General features: G+C 38.3%; 1 protein-coding gene across 1 annotated transcript in view; it reads left to right on the top strand.

The window, feature by feature from the left end:
* LOC104402428 (gamma-aminobutyric acid type B receptor subunit 2-like) overlaps window positions 1-19,162 on the top strand; it is a gene marked incomplete at both ends in the record, with an annotated part of 69,221 nt that extends 50,059 nt beyond the window's left edge. Inside the window, 3 exons of the mRNA XM_010010304.1 lie at window positions 16,580-16,660; window positions 18,380-18,530; window positions 19,030-19,162. Coding sequence (XP_010008606.1) covers window positions 16,580-16,660; window positions 18,380-18,530; window positions 19,030-19,162 — 365 coding nt within the window. The remainder of the gene's footprint in view (window positions 1-16,579; window positions 16,661-18,379; window positions 18,531-19,029) is intronic.
* Window positions 19,163-21,356: the final 2,194 nt, after the last annotated feature.

Below are 21,356 nucleotides of genomic sequence, written 5' to 3' on the forward strand. Positions count from 1 at the left end.
AAAAGAGAGACAACAAAGAGGCAGAGAGAAATAACAAAAAAAATACAAAAAACCAAACAAACCCGCAACAAAAAAGTGATGCACAACACACTTGCTCATCACCCGCTGAGCGATACCTAGCCCACCCCTGAGAAGTGATTAGCTCCTCCCAGCTATGTCCCCCCAGTTTCTATACTGGGCATGATGTGCTGTGGTATGGAATACCCGTTTGGCTAGTTTGGGCCAGGTGTCCTGTCTCTGCTTCCTCCTGGCTTCTTGTGCCCCTCCTCCCTGGCAGAGCATGAGAGACTGGAAAGTCCTTGATCAGGGTAAGCATTACTTAGCAAGAAGTAAAACACTGGTGTGTTAACAGCATTATTTTCAGATTAAAGCCAAAACAGAGCCCTGCACCAGCTACTAGGAAGAAAAATAACAGTACCCCAGCCGAAACCAGGAAAAAAATTCAGCCAAATCATTGGGTAACTCTATGCAATCCAGTAAAACAAGCTGCCAGGAAGTTTATCCCATCCACATTTCTTTTTTCAGATCAGGCTAGCCTGCCTTTTGTTCTCCTAAAGATAATGTTAGATAATTAATCCTGATGGAGTGGCCAAGGACAAACAAACCCGAACAATAGGTGTTTCTCCTTTTCGTCTCTGACAATTCTATAAATTATGCTGTTCTGTGGAAATCAATAGCTGTTCTGTTGGATAAAACTCAATCAACAGATAAAATATAAATGGAGCTGCGTCACACTGAATTGGGTCAAATTGCATTGAAAGTGGGTCAAGCCTTTAGGAGTTCTTCCATACTGTTGATTATAATGAGTGCACAAGGTTTTAAAACCAGCTTACTGGTTTTAATCAGCAATAGCTTGTGGTATGATGAATTACTGCTGTGTATATAAATACTTTATTTAAGCAGTGTTTTATGAAGACGCTGCAGTTGTACCATTGTAAACTCTGAGCCAGCAAAGTTCTGAGTAGATCCTGAAACATTAAATTCATTAGACATTCAGGACTTGCAGAATCTCACACAATCAGACCTGTAATCTGACAGACAATGCAAGAGACCTCATTTTGCACATGGCTTAAATATTCATCTGAGGCTATAGCTAGTTTTAATTTTTAAGAAATTGTTCCACAGCCTACTTTTATCTCATTGTGTATAACAAAAAAATGAACCAATATTAAGTACCCAATTATAGAAAATGTGTTCTTGAGGCATATGAAGTACAAATCCTTATTTCCTTGAAATGCAGAGATATAACAGGCATGTGAAAGTCTGTTGCAATGCCTTCTCACACAAGAACAAATGCAAAAGGTGTGCTTAGATTTCAGAGTTTGCAAAAGTGCCTGTACAGTTAATCACATGTCATTTTGAATGGGGTTTGTTGGTTTGGTTTGATTTTGACACGTGCACAAATTGACCGTGCTTGCCAGGTGAAAATGATCTTCTAAGTTCAGATGATAAATTTATTTTATTCAGTAACTGAGTGCTATGGAGTTCATTGAAAGAGACTTTGTTTTACCCTGCTACATAGGATTAAGAATGTAGATCCTCAGAGCAGTTCCTCAGACATTTGCCTGATCTTTAATTCCCTGCATGCCCATATTTACATAAGCATTTGTCTGATCTGGACTCACACTAAAATATGGCACACCTAAGCCCTAGTATGTCAGGACAAACTAGGTGTTCTCTTACATTTCTGGGTGGTCTTGTTGGCTGACGTGTCCCCTTGTGATACCCGCTGTTCAGTGCAGTAAGCCAGTTTGGTACCTAGTGGCCTGAGTACAGACTCCTTTTTCTCTCTCTTATCAAATTTGTTATCAACAAAGAATATTTTGACCATCACATCTCTGTAGGAAAAAAACCCCAACAATAAACCAAACAAAACACACCAAAACCAACAAGCAAACAACCAACTATGTTTGGATATAAATATGCAATTTTAAATCTTTCTTTTCTGAAACATTGTTTTTCTTTTTTAAAAATATTTGTTAAAGTTTGCTAAATTTAGTCATCCTGTTTAATACCTGGGAAAGAGATCTAAATATTTTAAAAGTTATGTTTTGTACTTTTTGGTTTTGCTCAAAAAGTTGCAAGATTAATTTATTTCTTGTAAGAAAAGTAGAAAAATATTTTTATTAAGAAAAGAAAAAAAATCATTTATACAGTAATGAGAACTATAAATTGATTTCACTAATTGATGAGATATTTCCACTGAAATACTGAGAAAATTTCTGACTTGATTTGGATAGTTCTTTTAAAATTGGCTTTAAAATTCTTTTATTTGTGATCACTATAAAAACTATAGTAATATAATTTTAGAAAAATATCATCTGAGCTGGCATGCTTTTAGCAAAAATTAATTGTGATAATTCTGTACAACTTCATCTTCAAGAGGCTTGTTTTCTTTCCGATAGAACTAAATTAGTCATACACAGATTCGTCTATGAAAATGTCTCATGCAAGAAGCAGAGAAACTCAACATTCTTCAAATGGATTTTTCACAATTTCAAATTATGTGTATAGTGCTCTCTTGATTATTAAATTACACTCTGTGCTAGGTCAAGGTATAGAATATATGATTATCATTTGTTTTAAGTGAATGGGATTTAGATAATTAAGAAGCATATTATTGGGTTTCACATAGCAAGTAATTTTGTGTTTAAGCTCAGTGAAAGGTTTGGATGGGGTGTAAAGAAGGAAAATTATTAAGAAAATAGGAGCAGGAAATTGGACAATTTCAAACCAGACCTACTAAAAATCAGTGGGCAGGTTTCACAAAACCAGCATTATTGAAGGTAACAGACAATGTACCAGATAGATAGTAAGATGGATTTAGTTTTTGTTTTCCGTTGAATGTACTTACCTGTCAGGTTTTACAGCATTTCCTGTAGAAAACTTCTAAGACATGTAAAGTCCCACTGAAGGAAATAAAAGCAGTACATCTGTGAACATCATGTCCCGAGTTAAGAAAATCATGCTGATTTTATACATTATCAAAAATGCAGTAGCAGTTTATTCTGTTTGTTCATTACTTCATTTTTATAGGCAAAATCAGGAACTCAATAGGACAGATGTATAAAGAAAAATCTCAAGCTGAGTAGGTACATTGTTCTTGTTGGTGAACTGCTGCTTTTGAACCGAACCTGGTTGAATGAGTCCCGTAACTATTTGGAACTTTTCTGGAAAACTTAAAAATGGTAACATTTTTAATGGCAGCCCAAAACAGCTGATTAGTTTTGAGGAACTTAGACTCTCTACATATGAGAAGACATAATGATAGGTATACAAGAACTATGGATCTACATGGCCAGGACCATGGACCTCAGGGCTCTTGTCTCTTCAAGATTAGCTGCTATAATTTTGGGTAATGAAACATGGCAAGGCAGTGTCCTTGTCCTCCCACCATTTCTCTGCATCTCCCACCACCTGTGCCTTCTGGTCACTGGGATCAGCACAGTTGCCCTACCTGATCACTGAGCTGTGTATTTCCTGATGCTGTACATGGGTTAGCGGGCTCTCTGGTCTCTTTCTGGTCTCTGCTCTCTCCTGGTCCTGCAAAATGTTTTTCAGCCCTATAACGCTGCTGAAATTGAAGAACAGACCATGAAAAACAATGAAATTTTTGCACAGGTAACGATTTTTGTTGGCCTTGTTAGGGATAGTTGAGGTACATTGCTGCATCAAAGTTGTGAAGGGATTCAGTAATTTGAGGCATGAACTGGAAAGGACTGTGTTGTTAATAGCTAGTCCAGAAGAGTCCATAAAGTCTCAGTACTGGTTGCAGAAGTGAGAATCACTTTGACCCTGGTTGCATGAATTGCAACACTTTATCCTCTGCAGCTCAGGTATGGAAAACATCTCCAGAAACAGTCTATCTGGTGGAATAGGCTATGGAAGTTTTAGAATATTTTCCATTTAAGTGAGAAACTTCCATTTCTAGGTGTGTATCTGCTGCCATCGTCCAGAAATTGTTCAGCAGAGAAAGGCAAAGCAAGCTACAGTTTAGTGTTGGTGCTGTACATGGGAAACAGGGGCACTGCCAAACAGCAATGTCCTCCTCTGAATGGCGTGATTGAAAAGGAGCCAGCAGCTCCTTTTGCAGCAAGGCCAGAGCAGAGGAGGATGCCACATGAGCACTGTTCTGTTTAGCAGCTGTGTTTTCCCCTGTGTTTACACATGCTACTGATGAAATGAGGAATAACATGGTCTAGCTGAGTGAAAAAGTGATTTAAGCAGGGTGGGCTTCTGGCACAGGGAAATCCTGTCTTATTACATGTTGTGGCACATAAAACGCACCACAAATCTGGGCTTTTTGTTGTACCTTCTCTCTCCTGGTCCTGGTCCTGCCAGGACCAAGACCAGGACATCTCCATTCCTCTGAGAAAGGACTGGCTAGATTCTGAGACCGTAACACTGTTGAGATGACAAAGGCATCAAGAATAAGGGAAATACTGTAGCTGGAATTTTGAGGGCCTAGGTTTCTAAATATGCACGTGAGAATCCAGGCACTGGTCTCACACAATAAGTGTGACTGCTTTCCTAGGTTATGTTTCTGGCTGCTGCGTGCTCATGAGTTTTGACCTTTATTGTCTTACATGCCATTATTCTTGCTTAAATCAAAGTTGCTTAAATCTAGAAACAAGAGATTTATGCTACGTTTTTCTGTACCTACTCAAAACACAGGAAAGCAAGACAACATTTTTTCATCTTATACTGAAAAGCAGTTAGTAAGAGCATTTGACTTGCATTGCTAGCTTCTCCTGATCTATAAAGGCTATTCCAGAAGAAGCAATTGTGCACAAATGATGAAAAGGCAATAAGTGTACCTAAGTTTAAGAAGTCTTTTTACACCATAGTTTTGTACTAAGGTTTTTAAAATTCGGGGGGTTAAAAGTTTACGGTCAAATAGATAAAGTACTTGCTTTTCATAATTCTGCTAGCTATATATATATATATATACATATTCTGCTATATAAACCAAATGACATAGATTATGATTCTGCTCCATTCAGTCTTTTTTTTTCTTGAAACATTATATAATTTGAATTTCCATTGAATACTGTAACTAGTGAGGGATTAATAGCAACTGCTCAGCTACACATGCACCGAGATACTCACTTCAAGTAGAGATTTAAATCCCCTTCTCACAGTTTAATCACCATGCTTTTGACTTTCAAACTTGTCAAAGTTAATGGGACAATTGACTTTTGTACATAGCTTTTAGTAATACTTTGCTAACAGTTTTGGGGGAAAGCTTTTTTGAAATATTTTTTTTCTTGAAACTGTTTTTGGCATTTCATTCTTCCACAATTCCTCTTGTTCTCATACTCCAAATAAACTTCAGCTTTCTATAGTCATGATGCAGCTACAATTTTAACATTATCTCAGGCAAAAGGCAAAACATTATGCACGAACAGGGAGACAAATACGCCCCATATTTGAAACACTAGAGGTTTTCAAGTTTTGATTCCAGTTATAATGCAAAACTGATTACACCAATTTTGTTCTGCAGTTTTCCATATTTTTTGCATCTACAGAGTTTATTTAATCTAGTCTTTTATGGCCAGCCAATTGTAAAGTCTCTGCTGTTCTTCACTGTCATACTGCAGTACAGTTGTATAAGAGTACAAAGAAATGCAGACTTCTGCTTTTCTAGTTTTAATCAGCTTTTCAAGGATTTGGCCTTATATTATATTTCATTCCTACAGGCATAAATCCTGCCCTCCTGTAACAAGTTAATGTTGAAACTAAAACCATCATTGCTGTATGCTATCAATATTCTGGGCAGAATAGTTTATTTCAGACTATGACTGTTTTGTCAAACTTCTTTCTCTCGGTACCTAAAGTATCAGTTTTGATTCTGGAAACTTTTAGGTGAGTGTATTTACTGTTGCGCACAGAAACAAAACTATGTTTACATATAAATGCTTGTGTGCTCTGGTTGTGCTTTGCCAGGCCACTTTATTCCAAAGCTGTCAGGTTTATTATATAACTGATCTATATTAATTATTAAGTCCTTTACTATTTAGAGTAATTATAGTTTAATGGCTGTAGTTTTCTGTGGGAGGTTTTTTCTTTTAATGCAGGCCTGGTATTCAAACTCTGATGAAGAAATAAAAATTTAAAATTAACCACCAGAACAATGAAGCATACCATATTTTAGTAAAATTCTGAAGAAATCATTAAAGATAAAATCAGGAACTGTCACTTCAAAACTCTTCTTTATATCTTAATCAGTCTTCTGCATCACTTCCTTTACTTTTAGTAAAATACATGTTGTTCCTAATTAGTACGTAGAGGAGATTACTGTTGCCTTTTATCCTCTTTTCTGTTTTGTTTTGGTTTGTTTTTTTTTTCTAGGGGGTTAGTAGTGCAAACAGATTACTTAAAACAGGTTAAAGCAAGTGGAGGTTCACTGAAATAGCAGGCAAACTGAGCATTTCTCTGGAACATTTAATAAGGTCCAGTTGTGGTGTGTTTCTTTCCTTTTGAATACAAGATTAGCTCACAGGCTAAAAAAAAAATCTAACCAAACCAAAATAGTTTCCTGAATGAGCTTTATTTTGCAAATATTATTGGGGTATTTTTTCCTGTGAGTTTTAACACCATTAGAATTTAAAAGGAAAAATAAAGGAATAGTAGTGGTGATAAATTTTGAATTTCAAGATAAGAATGAACCCTACTAAAATGTACTGGCAGTAACTGAAGGAAGCCAAACAGCTCTACCAGCATGAGAAATGTGTTTCAAGGTGGGTTAAATTCTGATCTGACTACTACTATCATCTTATGTTTCAAAACTGTTTTGGCCTTATCGTGACATACAATTCACGTACATCTAAAACAAAATGGCTGTCAAATTGAAATTCATAAAATGAGATATATCACTATAGGGGCCTATTGCGCTACACAGAAAAATTCAAACGCTGGTTTTCGAAAACCCAACACTTCTGTTGCAGATCAGCTGTCTCCCGTGAGTAGATCCATCTCCTGGATCAGTCTCTTAAAGCCTTTGAGTACTGTGCAGGGTACAGTCATTTTTTATAGCTGCCAATATTTCAGATGCAGAAATCATGTCAGGCTGCACAGCATCACCACCTGCACCCTTTGGCCAGTGCCCCAGGCTTTAGGTTCCTCACACATGTGCCTACAGTCTCACAAGCAGCCATCCTCCTGGGGGTACCCCAAACTTTGCAAACTCCTCAGGCAGCCTCTTGGAGGTTAAAAAGACAGGCAAGAAATGCAGACCTCCAAGAGGAATTTCCCAGCAGCCACTCATACTTGTAAAAACACTCAAAGTATCGCTCCCAAACACACTTTTCTCACCCTATGAATCATGCGATTCTCCGGTTAAATGGGCATCCTGGGGTTGTATAACATTTCTTCTTTTCTCACTCCCTGGTGCGCTGTCTCTAAATGTAGCAGTGACCCTGACAGGGAGCAAACCTCCCTGAGGACGGGGAAATACAATCTGTGATCCCATGTGGCTCGAAGCCTCAAGCCAGGCTTCTGCGTGGGGAGCTGATTGTCAGGGGATGGTTAGAGCTTGAAAGCTTCAGTGTCTGTGGCTTTCAGTGCCTGTTTGAGTGACAGCTCTCTTGTTCATCTTAGCAGTGGAAGCTGGAAGAGTGATCTAGGTGAGTATCACTACTCGGGTGCCTTTATAGTCTTCCCTATATCTCGGCAAAGGGTTGCTTGCAGATGCAGGTTATTACACAAGCGGGATTCTTGTTGCTCTAGTTTTTTGGGTTTTTTTTCTGGAATGCTTCCACTATTCTTCCTGAACAAAGTATCTGGAATAAACCAGCCTGGGTGAGTCAAACCTGGCTTTTTTGTACAGGAAAAGGCCCTGGCAGTCACTGTACCAATTACAAGACGGAAAAGAGCATGGAGTTTTCAGCTTTGTATAAATGTGTTTAACACTGACACAGCTACCTTATTTTGTGTCTTAGGATGAGGGCAGTGGGAATTGTGCCTTTGGGTATGATCTGAATTGTGAAGAAGATATTCAAAGCTCTTTATGTGCTACAGTGTTTTCACAGGCCACCTGGTGTTATGGCAAGAGTAGATATTCAAGGACATAGTGAGTAGCTCAGATCCAACACTCCTAATGCACACAACAGCTGCTGCTCTCCTCCCATTTCAGGCATGGTAACTGTGAAACTCCAACCTCTAAGTAATGCATTCTTAACTCTGGAAAAGTTTATGGATGCAGAGCATAAGGAAGAAGCCAGAGCATCTTGTTTTCTGACCTTTCAGCTGAAGCAGGCCAGGCACAGGCTGCTGTGAGGCTGCTCTTCATTCCCAAGGGAGGGGAAGCACAACCCTGACAGATGGCGAGGGAAGGCCCTAATCATATAATCGTAGGTATGCATCCAAATGTGCTATAATAGAGCCTTTGTTTTGTCCCTGTGTTGTGTGAGATTACCAGAAAACAGGCATGCCTTGCTAAGCAGAGGGAAAACAGCCTTGTTATGAGCCACTCGGTCACTTCGTTATGTCTGTGCAATAGCTGGCATGCTGCTCTGCTCCTGTTCTCTGGCCAAGCATGTCTCTTCTGTGGCAGGGGACATTTTTATTCCCGTCACTTTATGCATTTAACTTGGGTTATCAAATAAATTAGGAAGGGCCACCCAACCTTCAAAAGGAGGACTGCATCATGCAGCTTGATTTGTATGTCTGAGCAGTCACCAAAATCCGAGAGGCAGAGACTTGGTGGCACTGTTTAGGTCAGCTGGAATCATCCACAGGCCGGGGCTGCTGTCAGTGGTTGTGCTGCTCATCACCATGCTGTCAAGAAAAGCCTCTTCGGGGGAAAGAAGTAACCACCCAAGGTTTTCCGAGTTACTGATTTAGGGGTTTTTTTATTTGTCTTCTCAACTGCAAAAACTAAGCGATACTCCACATTGAATTGAAAATCTCAGTTAGATAAGCGATGTGTTTAGGTAAGTGCAGTGAAACATTTCTTTTAGGCATGCACAAGAAAATAAAATTAAATGCTTGAATATTAAACATATTGGAGGAGGAATCTGCCTGATCTTTTGTCTGATTCAACTAGAACGTGCAGCTCATCTGGAGTTAGGGTCATCCAGGTCCCCAGGGCTGTCTTTCCTGTCAGGACACCCCCTGATGGTGGCCAGTCACAAGTTCTGTCAGTTTTGTATGGAAAGTTTAAATGCTGAGCCAGCAGATGGAAGCTGGGATTAGGCTGCTGGCTTGGCATTTTGCATATTTCAGCTACTGATAGACTTTAACCTGGTGAGTCAGAAAAGACTGACAGCAGTGCTATTCCCAGTGTTTCTTCCCTAAATAACACTAGTTGGTGAATTTGACTGAAGTTCATGAGTAGCTTTTGGGTTAACTAAAAAAAACCAACCCTAACACTCTCGTGTAACTTGATAATGATTCAGATATTTCTTTGCCAGACTCTCCTGATAGTGCACACTGTGCCTAATCAGACTCAGTTTCCAGGGCACCAGAGAGATAATAATTGCATTTATACCTCTTGGATAAGAGATCTAGAAACACTACCGTTCCGTCATATTGGGTTTCTTTGGAAGTCTCACAGATTGTCAAAATGTATATGCTGCCGTCCTATGGTTTGCTGTCCCTTGTGTTTGAATTAGTGCAGTATCATGGTACATCGTGAGTTGCGCCTCACAGTCTCTGACATTTCAGCACTCTGAAATCAAGTTCAAGAGGCAACAAAATGTGGCCGCAGCCTCTCTCACTGGCACCCCCACCTCCTGTGCAGTCCTGGCTTCTGCTGTCCCTTTCCTGGAGAGACTCTGACAGATGGAGCTGTTGCTGGGCCCTGGGCTGCTGCCAGGGGGACTTCTCCACACATCAGTGGCATCCATATCCAAACCTGTCACTGTCAGGATGGCCCTTCAAACCTGGGAAGCTCCTGGGAGGTCTCCCGGGAAGCCAGCCCAAGCCTCTGCGTCTGCACATGTTGATTTCCTGGCACACCCACTGTAGAAAGTAGATGAGTGTGTGAGAGTAAAGGTACTTAAAGGCACACAACAATTAATAAAGTAGCGTTATTACTCAATAATTGAGAAAATTCCTTCTCGTGGTGGCTGCCTGTACCTTTACATAGGCAGTGCTACTTCCCGATGGTAAATTCTGAGACAAAAAAAGCACATCGGTTTCAGACTCTGCTAGGAAGAGGTGATTCCAAGTGATAAGTGAAATAAATGCCAACTTTGTTTATAGACCATGTTACATTTAGACATATATTAATATTAAAAACCATATGTATTCTTACGGTGTGAGATACTGATGACTTCAACGAGTAATTTACTACAGCAAATAAACTCTCAGAATGATGAGGATTTTAATTCTCTGAAAAGTTAATCAGTCATAAAAGAGGATGAACAATAGCTCTGGAAAACCCTTAGCTGGATTGAGGTGTTGCAGTTATTGCACATGCATGTATCCTAAAACATAACCACACCCTACCTATCTGATTTTTATTTTTCTTTGTATCTGTTAACTTCCTTAGGGGAGTTAAAGATAATTCATATTACTGACATATGTTTCAGTGGTTGTACAGTTTGATTATGATTCTTAGTTAAGATTTCATTCTAGCAGTATTAAACCCCCCAAAAGTGCGATCTCGTATACACCTTCATTTCAAACTATCAAGGAATTTATTAAGCATCCTAAAAACCAGGAACCTCTTTTTAGAAAAATTATGTAAGCTCTGTACACTTGCTTCCTCACACCAGTCATTATACTTCATGGATAATCTGCTTTCATTACTGTATATTTGTTTATACCTTTCTCAGTTTCCTGAATGAAAGGTATAATGATGGTGTTAACAATTCAGATTTTAAGAAGTAATTGTTTTAAACTCAAAGTCATTATTTTTTATTTCGTTTTATAGTTATTGGATACATTATATATAAATACGCAAGATATTTAGGTATTAATCTACGTGAACTATATTACTAAATTTCTATGCAGAGCTAGAAGCCAGTCTAACAAGCAAAATAGGAGACAAATGTAAAATCAGGAAGGTAAAAACAAAGGATATAAAGAATCAGTAAAATAAATTTTATAAGCTTTTAAAAATGCAAATGCTTGAACTTTTTATGGAAAAATCTTCTTGGGCTATGAAACGACTAGATTTTTTATGAGTTCAGGATACTTAATGACATTTTATGTGCTACTTGCTTGCTATGTCTTGTTGGCTAAATACCATTACTAATGTAGTGAAATAAGCCCAGGGTTAAGACTTCCTAGCTTTTATCCTGACTCTAAGGCTGACACACACTATTCGGCCTTTGGGTGGTTTAACCTTTCTGTCTGTTTTGCTTTATGGATGAATGAAGGATAAGACTCGAGAACTGCCCATGAAGAGTAATTACCACTTGCTATACATACTGCTTTCATAATTCAGGATTTCTTGTATGTTGTGTGCCCTGGAATTCAGGATTTCAGAAATAAAACATCAGAACTTCAGATGAAGGAAATTGTTATGCAGGAGTTAAAGATGAAGGTAATATTTCTTTGAGCAAAACAGATTTTAAACTCTAATTACAAAGGTAAAAAACCTCTGGTAATTCAAATCCTGGCAAAGGTATCATATTTTTCTTCCTTGATTCTTTCTTTTCTGGCAGCTTCTGCTGAGGAGTAATCTTCTATCTGACCTGACATTTTCTTCCTTATTTGAACTGTGATTCTTAATCTCAGCATCTCTGTCTTTAAACAAAGAAATGGTTGCCTACAAGTGGATAGAAATTCATGAAAGAGACTTTGCTCATTAATTATTTATAAGCTTCTCTTGTGATTTATATATTTTTTTTAATTGGAAACTTTCAACTTGTTTTGGTTATTGCTGACATGATAAAGATAACTGAAAAGCTTCCCATCCTGTTTGACAAGGATATATTAAGAAATTTAGGAATACATTAATTTGCTAAGAATTTCTAGAGGATCCACAACAGGAAATTTATACATGAAGAAATTTACATATAAATATACATTCATATATGAAGGAAATTAGCTTTCATGACTCTTGGTTTTATTCAGCAATGTAAAGGCATTTAAAACAGCATTTCCAGCTTTTGTGGTAGAAGGTTATTTTGTGAAACAGCTTTCAAAATGAGTGAGACAAAGGTAAAACAGGTTAGAAGAGACTTTTCAGGCCATTTGCACAGGACTTACTGAAATATGGGAAGTGTTCTCAGACTTGCCATCAATTTGCAGTCTCCAGCTTAGATTTTTCACTACTTGTGTTTGGCACATTTTCTTTGCCTGGACTTGTTCTCTGAATACCCTTGGTCACAGGATTGCTGTCACTCAGTGTGGCACATTAGCTTTTCAGGAGCCTTCACAGTAGGTGATAGAGGGAATGAGAATGAAGAGCTAAGACCTGTCAGTGACATTTGCTTGCTAGGTGACCAATAAAGTGTTGAAGAAAAACGTTCACTCTTTAAAAGGGAATGTGACCAGAAGCCAAATTGGAGAAAGGCAAGACGCAGGACACCATAATGTAATATGTCTGTGCACCCTTTGCTCTGTCTCTGGACTGAACGTCCCAATGAGTATCCAATAGCTTGTGAATGCTAAACTGTCAGATAGGATAGATATGTCTGTGAACATGCGAGTACTTGTGTGATGATTATACTGGTGTAAGCATTTTTATATTGGCTCAACTGCATCACTACTAGGGTTATTTGTACCATTTCCATGAGAAGGTGGTACAAGTTTTATATATATATATATATATATATACACAAAGTCTTAGTGTCATTAGGAGCTAGCCAGTGTTGTCTAAATAGAGGGAAATGAAGGAAATCCGTCTGTCCCATCTTGTACACAAGTGTTTTCTCTCATCCTTAAATATCTTTCAGTAGAAACTGTCTTCATGAGGTGTGAATAAGCACACTTACAAAAATGTAGTGGAAATAGAAATTATGATATGCAGTGAATGGAACTGAAACTAAGCATAGTCTCATATGGAAAACAGCGTGAGTAGGTAACAGTAATACTGGCAACCATCATACTGACGTGCTTTTTGGTAAGTTTGATTTACCCAGCTGATGTCGGGTGCAGATTACTTTTGCCTTTATTCATCAAGAACATGTAGCTATCTGATATGCAATTAAAAATCTGTTGTATTAACTTTGTGAAATGCGACCCAATTAATGAAGTGGTAGTGTGTCATCGCTTTTTTTGTTAGTTCTGTAACAAAACATGCAGAAGGAAACATCTTAATTCACGTTTTAAAGTAGTTCAGTTTTTTGTTGGCAGAAGACTCTAATCTTGTCCGTGTAAGTAATCTATTCTGTGACAATTAATTAAGAACAAGGATTAGTTGTTTATAATTCTGTTAAGCGTAAATGTGAGTCATATATTTCTGGTCCAGTTTTCTCTGGGTTGGCTAGTTTTCATACTTTTCTGTTCGTGTGTGAAAGAACAGCTGCAAATTCAAGTTTTAAAATCCCAACGCTCCTGTCATGGTATTCACAAGCATTATCTCATAAAATGTGTATTTTCCCTCATATTTTTTCTTCTTCATTTTAACCTGAGCAGGGGGCTTTCAATACAATCTCTCTATTATAGGTATTGAAGTATAAGTTAAAAATAATGAACACACTACAGAAAAAAGGAACATCATATTCTGAATATTGTGCAAAGCATTTTATTGGTGTGTTTATTTGAAGGAGTTCCACTTCCTCTTGTCCTTTTGTTGTTGAACACAGAGAGATTTTTGACAGGTATGAGCTACATCATACAAAGAGTATACTGACTTGAATAATTCAGAATTTCCAAAGGGAACTTGAAGGAATGGCATGTAGAAAAGTAGAGCCTGCCATCCTATCCTTAGCTGTGTCGGCTTGTGCAAGATTACAGAGAACCATAGTGCTGCCTCCTTGCTTTCTTTAATTAATATTTGGAGGTGGCTGTCACTGCTCAGCACCTGCACTTGGAGAACTGAAAAACCAATAGCTGTATTTGTACTCATAGCTGGGGGTACAAAAGAGCACAAAGACTATTTGTGTCTCCCTCTCAATACCCCCGTATGGATAACATACGCTTCTGCTCTGTAAAAATATGATTTATTTCCCTCATTGACTACTTTCCACCACTGTAACTACTTTAAGATATCAAATATCTTTATTGCTTTTCTTGACTTCAATAAGGATTAGCATGTGCTCTATCAACTGTCCTTTTCCATTTGTAAGGGATGAGGCATTGATCATGAGTTTAAGGCCAGGCTGGACAGAGCCTTGGGCAACATAGTTTAGTGTGTGGTGTCCCTGCTCATGGCAGGGGGGTTGGAACTAGATGATCTTAAGGTCCTTTCCAACCCTAACTATTCTATGATTCTATGTGGTTCCTGGGTACTAAATGCTTTTTTCCCCAACAGTCTTTAAGTTTCTAAGTCCAAATAACACTTGCTCTTCAGTTCAGTCTGTCATGGAAGTTTGTTTCTCCAAGTAGCTCTACCAAGCTACACTCCTACAAGGCCTAGCTCCTGACATCCAGGCTGGCTAGTTGTAGGCTACCTCATCTGTATTGCACTACATTGCAGTTACCATCATAGGCACATTCTCAATGTCACCTCATCTGTAAAGGAAGCCATGTAAGAATTTATAAATGTTGAAAAGGAATGGTGGTGTAACTCATATGAAGCAATCACAGGAAAAGTTTCTAAATTGCAGGACTTTAAATGGACCACAGATTAACACTCTCTTTGTGTATGCTTCCCCACCTATTATGTGTTTCTAGTCCCAGGAAGTATTCCATACAGAAATGTTTTTGGAGCAATTGCTCTTTTCTCTTCGTTGCTCATCAGAGCTGTCAGGTTTTAGCCTGTTACTGTAAACTTGTGGCTAGACCAACACTGAGGTGTGTGTCCTCCCCATTTCGTATAAGTAGAAGCTGTGGACAATCTGGCATCTAATGTGCAAATTGTATGTTGGTATGCATTCAGGTGTTTGTCTCTCTTCTCTCTAGGTTGTGATGTTTTAGAACTACAGGTAATAGCCGTCATGCTACAAATACAGATGGAAGTGAATTGGTCCAGTTTTTAGCAGTAATGATTTTAGCTTTTAGATGACTTCTGGGAAGATTTTATTATTTCACACTGTGAAGCATTTATGCCTTTAATTATTTCACAGAGGATTTTTAGCCTGTGACAGAAAGTACAAACGTACATTTGCTCCTAAGAGTATGCATGTAGATGGGCTTTGTGAAACTCTTGCTATAGACCAGGGGATTGCGATTTTATTCCAAACTAGTCTTAGGGCCCCAGAAATGGACGATGCTCACGTGAAAAACAGATCAGTTTTCAGAACTGCAGACTCCGTCTTTTCACAGGGGTACAGCAAATGCCTAGCTATCTCTGCCCACTCTACAATTCTGCATAAACAATTTTAACTATAAGATGGTTTGGTTTATGTAAGGAAAAGTTTTGCCTCCTGTGAGCTCTCAGATTAGTATTAATCAGCCTGTAGATTTTATTAAAATGGAGGTAGCTGCTCCATTCAGCAGAGCTGAACAGGCACAATCACTTTGAGCAAGAAAGGAGGAAAAGGTTAATGTGGAACTGTTGGGTGAAATACAGTCTTTTCAAATTTGCCTTCTAGTTCAAGATCGTCAGCTCCCAAAATCAATGTCACAAATAGGGTCATGAGCTCAAAATTTAAATCTAAATTGGGTTGTGAATGCCCAGACATAGAGGCCTGAGCGGAAATTTTTGGCTCTGCTGAGCCAGCTCATCAAAGAAAACTTTAACTGATGTGTCTGTGGTTTATAAATCTCTGATCAAAACATAAAACTTTTAGCGTAGAAGTGATACTTTATTAAATTCCTGCACTTCCAAGCCACACCAAAACCCCAACAGTAATACCAGAAATTAATTGATACCAGATGTTTTCAGAAGGGTGGGACAAATACGTGATGGAGTTTCAGCTATAGAGGCCAAGGCAGCAGCCAAACAAATTAAGTTCCTGTATGTGTGTTACTCTACTCCATTAGGTACAGGAAGGCCATCTATGTGATAACAGTCCCAAAACAGCAGATGAGAGTAACAGTAAGATTTTAGCTCGAGTGCACATTGGCTTTAATTATATAACATAGTACATTTTGCAGTCAGGGTAGTAATGACTTACTAATTCCCAATCAGCATAAGAGATTAGATTCTCAGTATATGTATTAGCTAACCCGTCTACTCTGTACTGACTGGAGCCTGCCACTATGACTCCCCTGGGAAATACTTCATTAAGCAAGATGTCCCAGTTGTTTAAATGGGAGTGGAATGTCTGATTTAGCCATGTCTTTTCTCCCAGCAAAATGCCCTGCATGGTGTGAGCTGGTAAGTAGGCATGTGATCTTTAAGCTGTAGATGTCTGTGCCCAGTAACACAATTCTCTGAGTATGTAAATGAGCTCTCAAAAATACTTTGCATTTCTTCAAAGAAATATTTCTTCTAATGATATCAGCTGTCTGGCATTCTGCTTTAATAATTCATGCGTTATTCTTGACATACTGTCAAAAAAGAAGGCTAAATCAGTTAAATAACTGAGAACATGTGAACTGCCATAAACAATTGCTCTTGTTTGTTTCTCTGCAGAAAGAAAGGAAGTGAAGGTGGGAGAGTACAACGCTGTGGCTGACACACTAGAAATGAGCAACAACAGCATCAGGTTCCAAGGTAGGAGAGAAAACTGGAAAGAGGTGCAGGATTGACATGGATAGCTGTATGCAGTTTGTAAGACTGTGTGCTGTTAAAGAACTGGTTTAGGATTTTTAATATCAAAAAGATATGACACAGTATAAAGAGAAAGAAAACTGAGCTGTGCTTTTAAAAAAATAGGAGAATTCTGAACAGAAAATCACAACTTTTTGATATCGTGTACTTGTTTTTCATCCCAATGACTAGGACAAATTCAAATTTATATGTGTATACAAATGCTTTTCTTCATTCCACCAATCAATAATGTTCTAATTTCATCCTCATTTCCCCCTCCCCCAGTTCATTACACATGAGGGTTGCTCTTGTGTGCTGTGTTTGCACAAAGAAGGAGATGGCTGTTTGTCTTTGGGAGATATTTGTTAACCAGTTAGAAAATAAATTTCCAAATACCAAGGATAGCTTTAAGATGCCCTATGTGAAACAGGGCCAGAGAGGGACTCTCAAGGTCCCCAGCAAACGTATAGACTGTGCTGTTTTACTTTCTTGCCATTTTTTATCCCATGCTGCTCCAAAGTTAGCATGAGGACTTCCTCTGCCCTCACAGCAGTTGAAGTGTGGGCATAGCGATGACTTTCTGAGAATATGATCATGTCAGCCAGGTGTCAGCTGAAATTAATTTTAAGGGTCTTTCCTGATGAATATAGGCATATATATTATTTTTAAAGCTAATAATTAAAATCTGTGATAAGAAGCTGCTCAGCCCTGAGTGGTCATCCTAGCAGTCCCACAGAAGGCTGATGTGAAAGGACAGGCTGAGGAAGTATAGGGCACGTACACTTCTTTCTGAAGGAAGACAGTGGTGCCAAAGGCCTTTTGCCGTTCCCCTGTACCAAGGAAAATCTTAGTAAGCAGATAAAATGGAGTGTGGAAAGAAGTGGATGCAGAGCTCTATTGCAGTCTTCAGAAAGTATTTCTTTCCGTTAAACTGAGAAGCCTTTAATTAGAGGGAGCAGACTGTCAATCAAGCACATGACTTTAAACATAGTTTCTAAATTGAGACATCCAAGTCCACATCCGCAAGGATTTGAGAAGTGGGTCTGTCCCTATAAAACCTTTGCTATCCATTTTTCCATATTGTTCTACTCTGTACAGTCCTGAGGGCACCAACAGCCCTGCCTCCCTCTGTCCTGGGCCTTCCCCAACCCTGGTCAAAGCTCAGAACCCTATTTCAGACCCCAGGGCTGTTGGTCCCTGCCCCAGTGATGCCACACCAAGGCTTTTCTACAGCTGTGGTAGGTATCTAGACAGGCTGCTTGAATTTGCCCTTGTAATATTGACACTATGCAGACAAACAATACTCTGTTTTCTACTCATTGCTTTGTCACTTGTTTCAGGAAAGCATAACCGCCTGGTAAATTTTAAAGTCATAGTATGAATTTTAGTGTTTATTTACACTTTAAAATGAGGATAGTTAGCATATATTTTATGGGGCTCTGCATTAGGGTATTGCTGTGTTTTTTCTTCCAAAGAAGTTGTTCACCTGCTTCAGAACCACAAACCTTCTTGTCAATCAATGTGACTAACACACGTCTGTCAAAGTCAATGATTTAGTCAGCTACTGATATGATTCACAGTTTCCAAATCTGCTAAAGCAAGGTATAGTAGTTGAGAGGCAAATTTTCTCACAGAAACGTTACATCTTGCTGAGCTTTAGTCTTTTTCTTGTTGTAATTCTAGGGCTTGAGCCTCCAAAGGACAAAACAATTATACAGGAGGAGCTACGCAAGATCTCTCTGCCTCTCTACAGCATCCTCTCTGCCCTCACCATCCTAGGAATGATAATGGCCAGTGCTTTCCTGTTCTTTAACATCAAAAACAGAAATCAGAAGTAAGACACTCATGTTACTTCTACCAATCACTACTTCTTTCATATTTAAATGCCATGTTTGTAGAGTCTGCCATATATTTACATATATAAAGAAAATGTTAAAACTGTGGAAAGATGGTATTTTAGAACTATTTAATTGAAATCACTGTGTAATATATTAACATTGAAACAGATTGCCTATGTGTTAAAACAAGTTCTTTTATACTACCTGGAAAGTGGATTTTTTTTAGTTTGTGTTTGACTGTCTGCTAGTCACATTAACTGTAGCTAATTAATCCATCAGTAAAATAGGAGGTCTTTTGACTAAACATTCAAAAACATGAAGCAGTGCTAGACTTTCTAAAACTGCAGGCAGTTTTGTAGTGCATGCCTATAGATTTCATAGAGTTCTACAAGGAAGGTTATCTGTTTGCCTGGTTACAAAAATCTCTTCTTTATTGTTTTAATAGCCTAGCAGTAATCTTTTCCTCTTTAATGCACTATCACCTTTTGTCCGTAGACTAATAAAGATGTCCAGTCCCTACATGAACAACCTTATTATCCTTGGAGGGATGCTTTCTTATGCATCTATTTTTCTTTTTGGTCTTGATGGATCCTTTGTCTCCGAAAAGACATTTGAGACACTTTGCACAGTAAGTAATTCCATATATTCTAGTTGAAGATAGCCTTGCAGGAAGCTCTGTAAGAAATGTGAATAGAAAAGTTCATTAGTTGGACATCTCATTCCATTTAATCACTGATTCTCTTAGCTCTTCCCTGAGGTATTTCTTTGGGTCCAAATTCTGAAACATGCACAAAGCTGTATTAGTAGTATTACTATTTTTAGTATTGAAGGTTTCAGGTGCATTGGGATTTGGCCTCAGACTGAAAGAGTAGATGTACTTTCTTGATTTGAAATTATACATATGAAGATGATTTCTTAAAGGTTGTGTTTGTAGCATGACAACTAGTGATACCTGTGAAGCCTCTACGTTTTCTTTATAGAGTCCATATTACTTTAGACTTTGTGACAGCTGCTTGTCTGTTGGGTTTTTTTGGTTGAATCTCCAAAGTCTTCTACTAGTTCTAGGCTACACTATACATTCATACAAGCCTAGATCCATGTAGAATATATTCTGGTTAAATCCAAACAATCTACTCTGAAACCAAATTAAACATGTCCACCTAGAAGCTTGTAATGTCTTAATAGCTTGCTGTAATAAGTAGCTTGGCTTACAGAGGACATTCCAAAGAAAGAAAAAGAACTTCATTGCAAGGGTATTCCTTCCAAAGCCAATACAATCTTCATTTGACTGTATCAGGTATTTTCCCCTCAAAAAATTCTAAGACTATGCTTGGCCCATTGCTTCAGACATACTCAGGAGTTATCCTCACTATCGTTTTGATCCTTCTTCAAGTCTCTAGAAAGCTGCACTTCACAGCAACTTTTTTTACGAGTCTGAATTTCTGATGTTAGCATTGGGGAAAGAGAAACTTTACTTCCAGGGAATAATTCAAAGCATGAAAGTTGGATGCCTAAACCTAGTTGGTGCAGACACATCCCAATATTTCAGCTGAAATTCTTCATACTGACTAGAACCAATATAGAAGTGAAATACCATATGACTTGTTCAGTTATACCATTTCAAAACACTGGCGAACACTTCAGTGTATGCCAATATGCACTAGAAGATATAGTATAGGTGAACTTATAGGATTTTCTGTGCAAAGTCTTATCTTCCTTAGTTGGGCCTGGACATAGCTGTATTTTAGACACCTAGATATTAGCATCAAAAGAAAGAAGGAGAGAATATCCAGTCTTCCTAAAGCTAGAGTGCAAATTCTCTATAGAGCTAGAAGAAAGAGGTGCCTCAAAGACTTCAAAAGGATTATCCTGTTCACCTCTCCCAAACTAGTATATATCTCTCTGAATACATAGAGAACAATAGGAAGCAGAAGATGCCAGCATCCATTTTTTATCCAAGAATTATGGCCTTTTTTCTGAAAGTTTCTAATGGAGTGGAAGTGTCGACAGGAAACCAGTTGTTGGCATCACTCCCCATTCTTTTATGACTTTCCAATGTAAAAGACTGTAGCGGCAGGAGGTGCAAATTTTAGCTCCTGGTGTCTACTCAGCCTTGAAGGTCTTGTATTCAGAGCTCCTGACTTCACTGCCAGGCTGTAGGCCATTGTATGACTAGCCTACAACCCTCCTCTTGAAGCAGTCAAGCACCACAGAACAGACGGAAAGAAAGTGGGAACCAGAGGTACCTATCATGGAGCTGTTCTAGGAAACAGGTTTTCATCCAGATTTAGCTATGTAAAACTAAATTTAAGTCATTCTTTAAATGTGGAACAGTTCAGACGCTGAAAAATGAACTAACATCCAAAACCTTGTGCCTCTGATCTAGAATATTTCTGCCATCTGATTTTTCTCTAATTTGCTTCTCAAAATGTAACCACCAGTCTCATATTGTAAATGCATCAAAATTTAAGTGAGGGCTGCTTTGGTCTCTCTTATCTTATATACCTCTTCCTTTTTTTTTTGTTTTTTTCCCTAATTTGTATCTGTCACATTATATTAAGTCTTTTTTTCTGTCTGCCAAAGAGGGAAATATCTGAATGGGCACTTGAGTAAGCTAACTACTTTACTTAATTGACCAATAAAAGAAAGGAGCAGGACAGAATACTGTGTTTTTAAAGTCAAACTTTGATTAAGAAGTATTGCCGTACGCCTTAAATGGAGATTTTTTTATTTTATTTTTATTTTAACATAGTGAAATGTTATACAAACAGAGCAGAGTCTGTGAGATTTCTCCGCAGTCTTGGCTTTCCAGGTTTTCAGTC

The sequence above is a fragment of the Nestor notabilis genome, unplaced genomic scaffold (assembly GCF_000696875.1).
Source record: "Nestor notabilis isolate BGI_N333 unplaced genomic scaffold, ASM69687v1 scaffold5712, whole genome shotgun sequence".
NCBI lineage: Eukaryota > Metazoa > Chordata > Aves > Psittaciformes > Psittacidae > Nestor > Nestor notabilis.